At 45.6% G+C, this 16,561-nt stretch overlaps 1 protein-coding gene and 1 long non-coding RNA gene across 3 annotated transcripts in view; one reads left to right on the top strand and one right to left on the bottom strand.

Moving 5' to 3' along the window:
- Positions 1-5,164, top strand: part of CD101 (CD101 molecule) — a 42,495-nt gene extending 37,331 nt beyond the window's left edge. The window contains exon 9 of one of the 2 annotated variants that reach the window (XM_001927700.6): positions 1,885-5,164. In XM_001927700.6, the coding sequence (XP_001927735.3) occupies positions 1,885-2,117 (233 nt within the window). In that variant the 3' untranslated portion in view covers positions 2,118-5,164. The remainder of the gene's footprint in view (positions 1-1,884) is intronic. The other variant, XM_021089980.1, reaches the window with a different exon arrangement.
- On the bottom strand, positions 288-2,993 carry LOC110260337. Its single transcript, XR_002343470.1, has 2 exons — positions 2,907-2,993; positions 288-1,137 (listed from the first exon to the last, which is right to left on the bottom strand). It is a non-coding gene; the product is annotated as an uncharacterized LOC110260337 (long non-coding RNA).

The following is a 16,561-nucleotide window of genomic DNA, read 5'->3' as shown; positions in this document are numbered from 1 at the left end:
GCGTGAGGGAAGGCCAGAATTCTTACCCACCGGTCTCTATAGCACCAGCCTCCTTGAGCATAGCTTTCAAACATATTCAGATAAGGCCTGGGAGAACTACTGGAGTCGAGCGGGGCCTTGGAGAGTAGGGTCAGGTAGGATGTGGAGAGGATGTGAGAAAGAATGAAAAATCTAGCCCACTTTTTCAAAACAAAAACCATACAAAGAAAAGAAAATAAACCAAAAACAAACTTAGGGTGGAGAATCTAAATGAGATCAGAGAAAATCCAGGCAACAAACCCCTGTCGCTCCTTTTGCCAGCCCTGTTCTGAGCCACCAGCCCAAGGCTCAGTGCCAGCCTTTATTCTGGGTAACACGATGGCAAGCACCTCTGGGTTCCTGTGTGTGCAAATCACTCATGCAATTGATCCATTCTTTGGTTTCCATGGATGACCTATGAACAAAGTGCTGCACAGAGGAAGAAGATGCCCAAGACATAGGCCCTCTCCTCCAGGAGTTGATAATGCAGGGCCCAGGTTTAGATTCTTTGACTTCCAACACGGATGTTCTGCAAGGTGCAGAAGGCATCAGCAGTGCCAGAAACGGAATTCGGGCGACACGAGGTTGGCACATGGACCTCCAAACCTGTTATCTTCATGTCTAAGCCTCCTGTCATCCCACGACTCCTGTAGCTGAACCTCTGAAGAAGAAACTGCTTACGTCATTACAATTTTCCTATAAAAGCACAGCTCCTTATTCGCCTCAGATTTTTCAGAACCGCCCTGATTTCCAAATATCCTGTCATCAATAAATGTAGCCAGAAGAGTACATTTAGCAGTTGATGTCGTTTAAAGCATCTAGAGACCGTAAATCCCTGTCCTTCTACTGGTAACTCCAGATGCTGCTTCCTGGAGCCTGTGGTGTGTGCGGCCCCCTCCCCTTTGCTTCCCCGGCTGTGTGGCCAGGAACCACTCGGGAGCCCTAGTGCGTGCTCTCCTGTCTGTGTGCGGAGAGCGCTTCCCTGTGGATTGCAGCTGCCAAGGGCTTCAGCATGCTTTTTATAGTAGCCCAGACGTTGCCCATGTGGTTGCAGTCCATCGATCGGGTTTAATTCAGATCAGCAAACTGGTCAAGCACAGGTGCTGGGCACTGCAGGGGCTATAGAAACAAAGGACACCATCAGACATCCGCAAGTCACTGTGATGACAGAGACGCTTAAAAGGGAGTGAAAGAGGTCTAAACAAAGGCGTGTGTGAGAAGAGGATAGAAAGAGGCAAAAAACTGTGCCTGAGGCAAGGTAGGAAGGCCAGTGTGCTGGGGAACGAGACCAGCAGGACCCAGAGGCAACAGGGAGAGAAGCGGGGGAGGGACTGAGTGGGCTGGTTCCCCGGGGGGGCGGCGCAAGACCAATGTGGAAATTCGGGAAGGGATGGTGCTTCTTCCATGTACATGCTGCTGCTGCTGCTGCTGGGTGTGTGTGTGTGTGTGTGTCAGAAGCAGCAGAGGGAATAACTCAGTTAAAAATTCAGGACTGGCAACAGAGTTGGGAACGAGGGTTGAATTATAGATATCTTTTCTGGGGAGAGAAGATTAAAGGAGAGGTTTTCTTTTTTGTTTTGTTTTTCTTCCTGGCTGTTAGTTTTAAGTAGGTCATCTGAACCTCGGGTGGGTGGAAATTGCTGGGCGAGGGGGAGTCAGGCTGGGAGAGGCCAGCCAGGCGCGGGCTCCTCCCCGGCGCCCTTTCCTTTGCTCCTCACGTGTGATTTAAGGGGCCCACTGCTGTTGGGCTCCGTTATTTTTGCATATATTTGCCTGTAACAATAAATCCCAGAAGCGTGTATAATTGATGAGTACAAATAAGCTGGAGACTAATTATTCTCTTTATGTCCCTCCTTTTTGTTGCAGCACCCACATTGCCTTCCAGGATCTGCTCGTCGGCCCCTTTCCTCTATTTCCTATTCATCCTCCCCTTCCTGATGCTCCTCCTTCTGCTCCTCTCCCTCCTCTGCCTGTACCGCAAGGCCAAGAAGGTGTCCGCTCTGCGTCTAAATGCACAGAAAGAAAAGGCCCTCTGGGTGCCCTTGAAAGGGGCTGGAGGCAGGACCCCACACGGGATGGCAGAGGATGAAGCCTGTTAAATCCCGAGAGATGCCGGCAGCCCCACGGAAAGTGTGCGGGCTCTGGAATGGGACTGACCAGCCTGTGAGCGCCCTCTGGCTCTGTCCTTCTTGGAGCCTGTGGCCTGAGGCAAGTGACCCAGGGCTCAGCGGGAATGTTTCCGGAGCGCGTTTGTGGTGCCAAGCCCTGTTCCATGTCTCTTTGCCTGTCACCTCAGCTACCCCTTGCATCCCCCTAAGGAGCGAGGAGCTGGCACCTCACCCCGTTTACACTGTCACATCTCCCCCTCTATAAGATCTCACGGAACCCCTCGCACAGCCACTGGGGGTTCAGTGAGCTCTCAGGGCAGAGCCCAGGGCGAGCCTGCCCTCTGTCCTCCTCCTAGGTCACCGATTCCCAGAAGAACCCCCAGTGGTCTGGCCACACTGGCTCTAGGGGACCTTGTGCCTTCAGATAAGAGGCGGAGGAAAGGCCCTGATGTCAGCACTTGGGAATCTGCCCTTCATTGACGTCCAGTCTGCCTCCCGCCACTGGACTCTGACTTCCTTGGAGGCAAAAACCTCCCTTTCTCTCCCGCCGCATCTCCATTCCATCTCTAAATGCCACTCCAGAGCGAGCCCTGCATGGCAGGTGCTTGATCAATATTGGTTCTTTATTTTTATTTTTTGTCTTTTTTTGAGGGCCATACCCCAGACACATAGACATTCCCAGGCTAGGGGTCTAATGGGAGCTACAGCTGTCAGCCTACACGACAGCCACAGCAACACCAGATTCTTAACCCACGAAGCGAGGCCAGGGATCAAACCTACCTCCTCATGGATCCTAGTTGGGTTCATTACTGCTGAGCCATGACGGGAACACCCAATATTGGTTCTTGAATGAAGTGGTGAAGCATTTTGTAGCCTGAGTTTCTTTCTTTCTTCTTCTTCTTTTCTCCATAAGACTTGTTAAGTCCTTGCCAAGGAAAAACTTTCTTGAAAACATGTTGCCACAGCACTCCGGTCAGCTCCCTAAGGCCTCACATGTCCCGTTCCTACCCCCACCGGAGATCCAGCTGGCTCCTGTTCTTCTTGGCCAAGGCCTTCTTTTCCCTGACATGACAGCACTGGGCCACAGGAAAGGGTGCTGTGGGAGTTATCTGAGAGCTGAGGGATCAACAGTGCCACCGTCCCATCCCTCTCTGGCAGGGGCTAGGCTTCCAGGAGGAAGAATGGGTCAAATCCGGTTCCCAGGCTCCTCTGTTTTCAGCCAGGCAGAGTCAGGGCCGGGGGTGGGGAGTGTCACGGTTGAAGGCTTTTATCAGCTGTCCCCTGGGAGATAACAATTGTCCCCACCGGGCCTGAGGTCCCCTCACCTTTGTTTCAAAACTCCTTGGGCTTGGTTGTGGCTAGAATTGGAAATCAATCACTGCCGTCAAACAGACTTGAGAAAACACATCTATTTATTATCTATGTGACCAACAGGGTTGCGTTAACCCTCCGTAATTTGCATTTCCAAGGAGAGCAATTTATTTTTAATTATTTTATCAGGCGCACACACGTCCTCTCCAAACATAATTAGTTCCTTTGCAAGGGGATTATTGGTGGCTGTGAGAACTCCCACTGCACACCTGCTAGTTCCTTAAATTCATTTCCCTTCGCAGCCTTGTTTGAAATACTCCAAATGTTTTCTCAAGCAGGTCAGTGCATTCATGCTTCTATCTCAGGTAAGGCAGTGTATTTTTCCGAAAACAAAGCTCATGTTAAGACTTCTTAGAAAGTATGATACTCCCTGTTTTCCCCAGAAACCTGTGTTTTAACAGGATGTTGAAGGGAAAGAGAGTGGAATTGAGCCCCATCAGAGAATCAATAGATTCTGCTGTTGCCCCCAGCCACTGTTCTCCCTTTTTGCCTGGATATTGCCTTTCAGCTCTTTTTTTTTTTTTTTTTTTTTTGGCTTTTTAGGGCCGCACCTGTGGCATATGGAGGTTCCCAGGCTAGGGGTCCAATCCGAGCCACAGCTGCCAGCCTACACCACAGCCACGGTAACTCTGGATTCAATCTGCATCAGTGACCTACACCACAGCTAAAGGCAACACCAGATCCTTAACCCACTGAGCGAGGCCAGGGATCAAACCCACATCCTCGTGGATGCTCGTCCAGTTCATTAACCGCTGAGCCACTGTGGGTACTCCCGCCTTTCACCGCTTAGCTCAAACACCGGTTTTTCACATTTGGACTCAGCACAGAGATGGCACAGAACTGATGCTGAAATATCCCCCCTGCTCCACCCCAAGCAGAGCATGGCTTTGATTCCTCCCCAGGCAGCACGTCCTGTGTGTCTGGCATGGGGATGCGTGCGAGCAGATGCAGCTCCACGCACCTGGGACCATCTTGTTTGTTGCGGATGCTCTGCTTTCATTAATAGGAACTGGAGCCCATTGGATTCGCTAAGAAGTCACATCACACTGATTGACGCATAGTAGTTTCTAAGTACCTAAAACCCCAGGGTCTCTTTATCTTTCTGAGCTTCTTTAGAATAAAAAAAATTTTTTTCCAATTCAGACATTTTACATGACACCCCTTCTCTCTCTGACTGTGCTCCTGATCATGTTAGTTTTCCAGACTTCACAGAGAACTTTACTTTTCAGTCATTGGTTTCAACTTTTCTTTTCTCCATTACCACCTGGTTTTGCTTTCAGCTCCTTGTGTTAGTAATCTTCCTTGGCAACAGGACAAACCTCTCTCTCGGGAGCTGGCTATAAAAGCCCACAGGCCAAAGGCAGCCCACCACCTGTTTTTTAAGTGCAATTTGTTGGAATCTAGGATCTCCCATTTGTCTACCTATTATCTATGGCTGCTGTCATGATACAATGGCTGAGTTGAATAGTTGCCACAACTGTATAACCTGCAAAACCTAAAATGTTTACCCCCTGGCCCTTCACAGGACAAGTGTGCCACTCCCTGCTCTCTCTCAGTGACTAGTGTTTTGTCTTAATCATGTCTTATGTTCCTGGGAAACTTGATTTGACCTGTTACATCCATATGTTTATATCCGATGACTTTAATAAATAATCTTAGGCTCTCCAGACTGGTGTCAAGTTCAAGGAATCCTAAAATGTGACTCGTCTCTACCAAACTGTCACTAAAGATGAGAAGCTCATCACCCCAATGTATTCCCCACCATCCCGATGAGTTGCAGGATGAAATGACAGAGAAGAATAAGGTGTGAATATGCTCCCATCATTGTTTTCCGTCTGTTGAGACATGTACAGGAACAACTAGTCTTTGGCAGAAGATGAATGTGGCTCGCAGAAAGTCATGTGCCATAATAATTTCTCGCTATGGTACACTAGTTGTTCTTCGTCTCAGAGATTCACAGCAGCTCCATGCAAAAGGGGTTACTATTTCCTGTCCTGCAGGACTGGAAGAAACTGAAGCTCAGAGAGGTTGGGTTTTTCCAAGATCACCCAGCCACCTGCAGAAGAGTAAGAGCTCAAAATTAGGTCTGCTGACAACAAGTCCAGAACTCTTTTAGTAAACATTGTGCTTAAATCCATTGCTAGTGGAAAAATCTGGTGATGGTGGTATCTGCCTCATATGGTTGTTACGAGGGTCAAAACAGATACTTAGATGAAGATAAGTGTTAAACCATTTCAAGTCATAAATGAAAGTCATCATGACCCAAGTCTGTCCAGACCTTACCTGTCTGTGCACAAACATGAAATTAAATCAACAATAACAATCCAAATTGTACTGGCTTTTGCCCCAGGCTTACTCAGAGTCTTGGTCATCTATAAAATGTTCTTCAACCATTTCCGGGGCTTCCCTAGGATACTGGGGATTCCTATGAGCTCACAAACTAGTCCCCTCCCGCATGGCTTCCTGCTGCTCTGCTCGGATCTATGGGCTCCCACTGCAGTGGTGATGCTGGAGCCCATGAGATGCCAAAACTGGATGGTGGTAAGCAAGGGAAAGTGCCCAACACTCATTCTGTCTTTGCTTTGTACTCTGTTTGGATCACGAACAAATCCAAAATCGCTTGTGTCTCCAATCTCTAAAGATTCTCTTGTGAAGACAACTCCTTTATCTTTGGCTCAATATCTCCTTTCACCAGAGTCCAGACACAGCCAGTCGGAAACCAGTTTGGGAGACAGACTTTATGTTCCCCATTCCCCTTTCTCAGCTCCCAGGAACCTCGGTGACATCTCCATCCCAGGCCTCCTGCTCCTGCAGGTGGGTCTTGCAAACGGTGCTTGTGGGCACCTCCCCCTCATCAAACAGGTCCAGAGAAGTCTGTATTCCCTGTAGGCTCGGCTTGGGTTTCTATTATGCTGGCTATTAATTTTTTACCCTCTAATGTGGTAAAGTGCTGTGAGCGTTGAGAAATCAGAGACAGTTTCACAAAGGAGATGTCATTTAAACTTTAAAATGTCAGAAAATATTTTGACAGGAGAAGCTGGAATAAACAGTAGTCTGGGGACAGAGGTAGCTCCATATAAAGCATAATATGCAGAAGAGCTTTGGTTTGATTTACGCATCAGATTTCTGGAGGCGAGCAATGGGAGATAAACATGGAAATGTAGTTAACGAGAACTACGGGTGGTGTGGGGCAGGAAGAGAGATCACAAACATGTAAGAATCTGGACTTTCTAGGAGTTCCCGTCATGGTGCAGTAGTTAACGAATCCGGCTAGGGACCATGAAGTTGCAGGTTCGATCCCTGGCCTTGCTCAGTGGCTTAAGGATCTGGTGTTGCCATGAGCTGTGGTGTAGGTTGCAGAGGCAGCTCGGATCCTGCGTTGCTGTGGCTCTGGCGTAGGCCTATGGCTACAGCTCCGATTCGACCCCTAACCTGGGAACCTCCATGTGCCGCAGGGGTGGCCCAAGAAATGGCAAAAAGACACACACACAAAAAAAGAATCTGGACTTTCTTTGGTGGACAGGATGAACCACTGAATGTTATCTAGTAGGGAAAGAACAGTTGACCTTCAGGAGAACTGAAAAAGCAGCAGCACTGATGATGGATAAGGGTTGGGGTGAGGGCTTTTGTTGTACTAAGGCAAAGCCAGGTAGCCATCCTCAGCAAACTATCTCTGCTTTCCTAAGTTGCACAATGGAGATCAAATCAATTCTGTGAGGTTTTGAGAACAAAGTAGAATTATCAGAAACTTTCTAGTATTATATCAAGCTCATAGAGGTAGCCAATATGTATCTGTTAAATACAATGACACATATTATGAGATTCTTCTTCTGTTTAATATGTATTTGTTAACTGAAATTTCCTCCTGAGAAGCATAGAATTAACTTACTTTACGTTTATCTTTTTGATACTTGCTTTTATGTTTAAGTTACTTGTTAGACATTTGGTGTTGCTGGGAATTACCTTGGTGGCTCAATTGTTAATGAATCCAACTAGGATCCATGAGGTTGCGGGCTGGATCCCTGGCTTTGCTCAGTGGGTTAAGGATCTGGCATTGCTGTGAGCTGTGCTGTAGGTTGCAGACTCGACTCAGATCCCACGTTGCTATGGCTCCAGCTCGATCCCTAACCTGGGAACTTCTTTATGCTGCAGGTGTGGCCCTAAAAAGAAAAAAAAAATAGGAATTTGGAGTTCTTCCATGTCATCTCTGAATCCAAGGCTTCTTCTGCACCAGCCCTGAGTGCCACATCGAGATGTTTTGACTGGAAACATTTTTATTACGTTAAACCATTTGCTGAGATGGAGACCCACACAGGATAAGGAATTGTTAATAATTTCATGTGTGGTAAATAACCAGTAAATGGAAACACAAATTCATTATGGCTAAAATTGAAGAGACTGACACTATCAAAAGCTTGTAGGAATTTGGAGCCACTGGAATTCAGTACATTGCTGAGGGTAATGTGAATCTGTTCAACTATTTTGTGAAATAGTTTGGTAGTTTCTAATAAAAAGTAAATATACACTGACCCTATGACCTATCAATTCCACTCCTTGCATTCAGCCACTGCAAAGGATGGAATGCCTGTGTGCACCAAAGGATGTACACAAGAATATTTATAGCTTTATTCATCCTTGCTAAAAGCTGGAAACAAACCCATTGTCTATCAATAGGCAAGTGGATAAATTGCAGTTTATATATACCATGGAATAGGGTACAGTGAAAAAAATGAGCTGCTGACATTCATGACAATATGGATGAGCCTCACAGTATTGTTGAGTGAAAGAATCCAGATACAAAAGGATATGTACTAGGGGATTCTACTTATTTGAAGTTCAAGAGTGAGCAAAACGAATCTATGGTGACAGAAGTCAGAATAATGATTTCCTCTGGCAGGGGCAGTATTGATGGGAGGTGGCATGAAGGAAACTTCTAAAGCAACTGAAATGCTTTTTATCTTTAATTAGATGGTAGTTCCAGGAGTGTAGGCATATGTAAAAATTCACTGAGCTGTCTTAAGATTGAGTACTTCACTGTATGTAAATAACTGAACTTAATAATACATAGCTTAATAAGTATACAAATATTATAATAATACATAACTTAATAAGCAGCTTACTTATGTAAATAATTCAAACCTGAGTATTTTTAAAAAGCATCTTTCTTTCAAAAAGTGTTTGAGAACCAGCCAAGTAACCAACACAGAGAGAGGGATTTCATCTCTGTTTTTTCTTTTTGTGGCGGCACCTGTGGCATATGGACATTCCCAGGTTATGCCACAGCCAGGGCAACACCAGATCTGAGCCGACCTTGCCGCAACACCAGATCCTTAACCCACGGAGCCAGGCCAGGGACTGAACCCGCATTCTCACAGAGACAACGTCGTGTCCTTAACCTGCCGAGGCACAATGGGAACTCAGAGAGGGATTTTAATATACAAGAGAAATAAGATTTCTTTATTCCACAAGTCACTTCACATATTTAACAGGTGCCAAGACATACACGAGGAGGTAGGCATGCAGAAATAACTGACACCACCCATTTCCTCAAAGAGGAAAGGAGTTACAGAATCATGAGGATTGGATCTTTGTGACAAACCTGTGAAGAAACTACAATCCAGGAAAAAACAGTTAAGTCCCATGCCTCGGGTCACTGAGCATGTGGGAACATTGCCTCCATCCCCCGTCACAGGGTGTCCGCTCCCTCTAGGACAGGTTCTACCATCTCACCATGAGCAAAGAGCCGTATGCACAAGGTAACAAGAGGGTCATCGGAACAGAAAATAATGCCAGGTGCTGGGTTTGTCACATGCTCTCTAGGTGCCTGTTGGCCCTACGAAGGAGAGAAGGATTTGGACTGGAGGTGCAGGGAACTGCTTTGCATTCTGTGCCCTAGTTTCCACAGATTTCCAGTCAGCTCAATGCATGTTGATTGAATGGCGACTCTGTGCTGCCTTACGATGCTATGCACATAGACAGTCAAGAGCATGTTTTTGTTATAGTCTCCCATGACCGAAGGCAGAGGCTCTGAGTTCTTAAGTTTGTCTTTAGGGAATCTGTGTGTTGTTTAATAGTCTGTCTGACAGCAGCTCTTTGTACCATCTTACCGGCAGCAGGAAATTGTTTGAAGATTCTTCTGTTCTTGATACCCAAGATATGACCAGCTCAATAAAAGGATGTGAGTGTCAGAATGGTCCTTCTTCCCTGTGTGTGGGCCTTAAAACTGACAAATGGGGGAGTTCCTGTTGTGGTGCAGCGGAAATGAATCCCACTAGTATCCATAAGGATGCGGGTTTGATCCCTGGCGTCACTCAGTGGGTTGGGGATCCCGCATTGCCCTGAGCTGTGGTGTAGGTCGCAGATGCGGCTCAGATCCCGTTGCAGTAGCTGAGGTGGAGGCCGGCAGCTATAGCTCTGATTTGACTCCTAGCCTGGGAATTTCCATATGCTGTGGATGTGGGCTTAAAAAGAAAAAAAAAATTGACAAATGGGAATGCGTGCGTAAGAAGCATCACTATTGCAGCAAAAAAAAAAAAAAAAAAAATTTTTTTTGAGCGGTGTTACAGAGGTGGCTGTGGGCTTGGCCTTGGCTTCCATATTGAGTAAGGGTTACTGGCTGTATTTAGCGTCAGCTCCTAACACACGTCTAAATTCTTCGCGTGACTGAAGGAGGGTATTCAGTGTCGCATGAAGTATACATCATTCAAATGCAGTAAATCAGGAGAGGTCCCACCTGGCAACAGAAGGCTAAATGGTAATTGAGATATTTAGTAACACTTCCACACAAAAGAAATAGTCAACAGATACCTCCTCACAAGGAGTAAGCTGCAGGGAGATAAAATTGAGGCCCCTAACTACTCCCTCTTAGGATCTTCCAGTTTGCCTTTTTGGTCTTTTTAGACTCTATGCTCGGTGAACCCTTCTGGTCATTTCGTAGTCAGAAATATGAGCTCTGGATTTAGATGTTAGGGTCAAATCCTAATGACATTACTCACTGGCTGTGTAATCTTTGGCAGTTAATCTCTTTGCCTCCCTTCCTTCATCTGTAAAATGGAAGGAATATCCATTACTTCATAGACTTGGTTGTAAGGGTTAAATGAGATATGCATGTGAAGAAATGAGAACTCGGAAATGTTAGATAGCAGCATTATCGTCACTGACAAGCCGACCATTTTAATCCTTTCTGCTCCTGAACCGGAAATGAGTACCTGCAATTTGCTTCTCCTAATTTTTAGCACACTAGTGGAGAGATGGGGTATGGGAAGGAAATGCAAGCATGAGCTTTGCTACAAAATGGGACCACTGCCCGGGTCCACAGTTCAAGGGGCTAATTTAGGGAAAGATACGTGTAAAGTTTCAGGAAAGCATCCGGATATCAAGGTAATGTGGACAGGGGGGCATTTAGATAAAATTGTCTGAGTGCTTTGCAGTTAAATGAGAAGCCAGCGTGGTTTAATCCAGGAGTTCCAAGTGAAGATATATAAATATATGGGAATTAATGGGAAATGAAATCACCAGAGACTCCTATCCTGAGGTACTTTATACCTGTATTAATTAGCTAATTCAATTTACATGTAGATTTGAGTGCAAATGGCACATTGAGAAAACAAATGTTGTGGCAGGTAGCAAAGAATTAGCCTGGGGATTTGTGTTAGTCTGCTCGGGTTGCCATAACAAAATACCATAAACTGGGTGGCTTAAACAATGGAAATTTATTTTCTCACAGTTCTGGAGGCTGGGAAGTCCCAGATCAAGATGCCAGCTGATTGGCGAGGGCCCTCTTCCTGGCTCGTAGACTGCCGACTTCTCACTGTCCTCACCTGACACAGAGAGAGAGAGAGAGAAGGAGGGAGAAAGAGAAAGGCAGGAGACACAGGCAGAGAGAAAAGCTCTGGTCATGAGGACACTCATGCCATCTGAGGGCCCCATCCTCCTGACCTCATCTAAACCTAATTACATTCCAATGGCCCCACCTCCAAATACCATCACATAGGAAAGTAGAGCCTCATCATATGAACTGACAGGGGGTGGGGGGGGAGGACGGGACACAATTCAGTCCATAGAAGAAGTGACAGTGTAATGAATGAGTCAAACTGTCGTTTGCCCTGTACCTAGGCTCTTCATGCCTGTTTACAGGATTCAGATGGAGTAAGTTCTTTGAGCACTACAGGTTTGGTCTTTTTTTGGTGCACAAACACCTATTTGAGTAGGGTGTACAACTTAAAAGCAAAACCACTCAAGTATGCAGAATTTCCCCACCTACCACTTAACTGTGCTTTAGCTCTTCCACCAGAAACAGGTGATTACTGGAGTGGCAGAAATGTGTCATCATGAAAAAAGTCTAAGGATGAAGAGGGATTGCTTAACGCAGCGCTCTGGGTGGGAATACAAAGAACCTGGAAAGGCATCCTCTACGGCCAGTCATGAGTATGGCTTTGGTCTCTCCTGGACCCCAGGAGAAGTGCTGAGAGTTGGAAGGAGGGGTCAGAGGGGAAAACAGGTGAAAAAGAGGAATGGGAGAGAAGAAATGGATAATTACCACATATGAGTGAGAAAGCAGAAATAAAAGCCACAAACCACAGAAAGAAGAACCTCTCAGCCCCCGCCCCACTCAGGCTCTTCTCTGGGGCTCAGGTGGGTCTCGCTGATGCCCTGCACCAGGTGCCAGCAGGTTCTGAAGGAAGAAGGCTGCAAGCTTGCAGGACGAAACCTTTCCGATGCCAGGGGAGGCAGCAAGCCCCATGGCATGGAGGGTGAGGCTGGCCATCTCTCCAGAAGAGCTGAGCAAGTGAGTTGCGGTGACTATGTGTGGAAACAGGTCTGCCATCCTAGAGTAAGTGGAAGTCAGTCCAGGAAAGGGTGGGTGAGAAAGTACTAAAGGAGAACCGAAGAGCTCGGGGGAGCTGGCTCTTTTGAAGGGGCTGTCCTGGGCTACCCAGGAAGGCTGCCTCAGATCTTCATCAAAAGAGTTAATAACTATTCTTCTTCTCATCGTTGGACCTTTGCAAATCCCTCCCTTAGAACTTCCTAGCCTTCATTCAAATGTGTCTAAAGCTCCAGAGAGGACCAAGAGGGAGAGGAAGAGAGTGGCAGGTTAGATAAGTGAGAAGTGACAGAGGCTCTGAGGCAAATTCATGAGGCAGGAGATAGTGTGACTGAATCTATCACTAGCCCAGCGCAAGGCGAGAGCTGGCGACGTCCTGAAGAACCACATCCCCCTGTGGCTTCTCGGCTGCTTCCTGTGCTGCTCACCAAGGGAAAAAAATGGCCAGGTTGACCTCACTTCCTTTTCTGCTAGGCTTTGCAGGCTGGGACATCAAGGGACAGCCATAGATACAGCATGCATGAGCTGCAGCGAGGCATGAATGAGATCTCACACCTGACTGAAGGACCAGCCCCGAAGCCTGAGGACTAAGGTGCTGACCTGGAGGAGCTCTCTCCAGGTGGTGCTAATGGGTCTGCCTTGGTCAGCATTTTTCCTGGCAACGTGGGCGAAGCCAAATCAAGCAGGCTTGACAAGTGTTCATTTGACACAGAGTCAGGAGCTAGTCCTAATAAGTCAGGTGACAGGAACAAGATTCAAAGAGATCTAGACAGGTTGAAATGATGGAACCAGACTACCGAGCTGAGAGTGAGAATCCATAGGGCAGTGCAAGCAATTAGATGCACCAGGTAAGGGAGACTTGAGTTCACGTGTGAGAGATGAAAGCACTGGTTTTGGGTGATTGCGCGCTTGATAGAAATGACGAGCATGGCCTATTTGTGAGAAAAGAGAGAGAAAAAAAAATTTGCAGCTCTACATTTCATACATGAAGGCATATCCAAAATAAAGGAGATAATTATCCCATAGTACTCATATTGAATCCTATTTGAGATGCCTCAAATTAAGCAAACATTCTTTGAAAAATGCTGGTGAGGGGGTCTGGCGAGAAGTCATTGAAGCCGTTGGAGCAGTTTCTCTGAGGAATGAGAAGACATGTGGAGTGTGGAGAGGACGAGACAGGCATCTTCAAATATTTGAAAGTGACATTGAAAAGAATTAAGTGTATGGTGCGTAGCTCCAGATGACAAGTGGAACTTTCAGACAGAAAGACAGATTTCCACTCCATGTGTATTAGAATTAATTGACATTTGAGATACCCAAATAGAGAACTTGCTGTGACCAGATGTTTCAATCCACTAGGGATGACGTGGAAGAGGCTGGGGGGACACACCAGGTGACTTTAGGGTCTGTTCCACTCTGTGGTTTAATTTATTTCTCTTAAAAGGTATGTCTTGCATTTTGGTGCACCAGGTATACAGAGAGTGGTGAGCAAGACAGAAACTACTCCCTTGGCATCTGTGGATGTAATTGATGGAGGAGACAGACAATCAACAGGCAAGGAGACGACTTCCTGGAAACTACATGTTATGTGGAGAGTAAACAGGGTGCTGAGATAGAGAATGATCAGGAAGGCCCTTCGTAGACCAAGGGGTCCGGGAAAGTCTCACTGAGGGGATACTTAAGTGAGACCTAGAGATTGAGGCGTTGGGCTTTTAAAAAACCAGGGACGGCAGCTCAGGGTGTCGCAATGCCAGATCCTTAACCGAGCAAGGCCCGGGATCAAACCCACATCTTCATGGAGACTACATCAGGTCCTTGACCCACTGAGCCATAATGGGAGCAACTCGTGAGTTTTTAAGACTGCTTTAGTACTGAAAATTACTGGAAAACAGAGGCTGTTCTGTTCCAACCCCTGGGTTAATGCAGAAGGGAAATGTAGGGAGAACTAGATGGAATTCTGCTAGATTTTCCTCCGTCTCTAAGAGCTGAGCCTCTAGGGAGGCTCAGATCATCATGGCAGAAGGCTCTGGAGCACTGGGCCGTGTATTCATCCTCAACTTGAGACCCTGGACTCTACCCCAGTGTCACTTGTTGCCTTCCAGAAGAAACACAGCTCGGGGTGACTGCCAGCAAACACGTACAGAGCCGCAAGAGGCCTTGAGATTCCAGCGTGTCTGCAGTTTCTAGAGAGGCAAGGGTTTTAGAAAACAGTGAGATGTGTCCTTGCTTTCTAGTAATGTCTGGAACTGGAGTTGAGGATAAGGTTAGAATTAAGCCACGTAACTAGAATACAGTTCAGGGAAAACAGATCTTGCTGTCAACCTGAAATTAGATACCAAAAAGGAAATGGGAGGAATTAAGAAAATGAAAGAAAGGATTACTTATAGGAAGGTCAGGATTAAATAGCTCGATTAAAAAGCAAGTTTAAGAGGTGCTGTGGTGAGGTGGGGAGATGAGGGTCCATCACTGCTTTATCTGACGTTTAATAGTATTTCATGCTATGTAGAAACATGGGGAAAAAGAAAAAAGCTACCAATAATCCTACCACCTTAAATAAGCATTAATTGTTTTGGTGGCATTTATTCCATTATTTTTCCTATGCGTCTCTGCTTTTAATGGTCTTTATTCATTTTTTTTCCCCTCAAGTCATGAAAGCAATACATGTGAGTTGTAGAAAATGAAAACCGGACCCATCGTCCAACCTAACCTCTCAGAGGTATATAAATGGAATATAGTCTTAAAAGTTAATAGTTTGTTAAAAGAAGTGAAAAGAAGGTGTGGTGTATATATACAAACGCTAGACCACTACTCAGCCATAAAAAGGATGAAATTTTGCCATTTGCACCAACAGGGGTGGATTTGGAGGGCATAATGCTAAGTAAAATAAGTCAGAGAAAAACACTGTATGGTCTCACTTATATGTAGACTCTTGAAAAAAGCCTTTCAAGACCTTTAAAAAAGAGGAAGATGATGGCTAATAAGCACATGAAAAGCAGTTCAACATCTATCATTATCAGGAAATGCATATTAAAACCAAGATGAGATACCCCTTCACAGATGCTAGAATGACTATAATAAAAAAGACAGTAAAATATAACAAACGAGTGAATATAACAAAAGAGAAGCAGACACAGGTATAGAAAACAAACTAGCAGTTAGTTACCAGTGGGGAGAGGAAAAGGGTGAGGGGAAATATAGGGTGGGATATTAAGAGGTACAAACTATTAGGTTTAAAATAAGCTATAAAAGAGTTACCATCGTGGCACAGTGGTTAACGAATCTGACTAGGAACCATGAGAATGCAGGTTCGATCCCTGGCCTTGCTCAGTGGGTTAAGGATCTGGCGTTGCCATGAGCTGTGGTATAGGTTGCAGACGCACCTCAGATCCTGTGTCGCTGTGGCTGTGGTGTAGGTCAGCAGCTACAGCTCCATTTCGACTCCTGGCCTGGGAACCTCCATATGCTGCAGGTGCGGCCCTAAAAATATTAAAAAAAAAAAAAAAAAAAGAAAGAAAAAAAAAAAAAGAAAAAGGAAAAAGAAAGGAAAAAGCCTTTCAAGACCATTAAAAAAGAGGAAGATGATGGCTAGTAAGCACATGAAAAGAAGTGCAATATCTATCATCATCAGCAAATGCATATTAAAACCGAGATGAGATACCCCTTCACAGATGCCAGAATGACTATAATAAGTTGGGAAGGATGTGGAGCACCTGGAACTTTCACACCTTGCTCTTGGGCATACAAAATGGTACAGTCACTTTGGAAAACAGCCTGGTAATTCTTTAAGTTACACATAAACTTAGCCAAGAAGAATGAAAATGAATGTCCACATAAAGACTTGTTGATGTTTATAACAATGTTATTCCTAATAAACCCAAAGGGACAACAATCCAAATGTTTATCAACTGGCGATGAATATGATGGAATACTACTCAGCAATAAAAAGAGTGAAACACTGATGCATGTTATAGCTTGGATGAAACTCAAGAACATGCTAAACGAAAGAAGACTGAGGCAAGGGACTACATATCCCGTACTTTGCTTATAAGAAATGCCCAGAAAAGGTAAATTTATAAATACAGAAAACAGATCAGTGGTAGCCTTGGTGCGGGGGATGTTCATAAGCAATTGACCCCACACAGATTTGAGACAAGTTTCGGGAGTGATGAAAATGTGCTAAAACTAGACTGTGGTGAAGGTTACACAACTTTATAAATTTGCTAAAAATGTACTGAATTGT

This window comes from Sus scrofa, chromosome 4 (genome assembly GCF_000003025.6).
Source record: "Sus scrofa isolate TJ Tabasco breed Duroc chromosome 4, Sscrofa11.1, whole genome shotgun sequence".
NCBI lineage: Eukaryota > Metazoa > Chordata > Mammalia > Artiodactyla > Suidae > Sus > Sus scrofa.
Note: the sequence above shows the minus strand (reverse complement) of the source record. Positions and strands in the feature narration are given on the sequence as shown.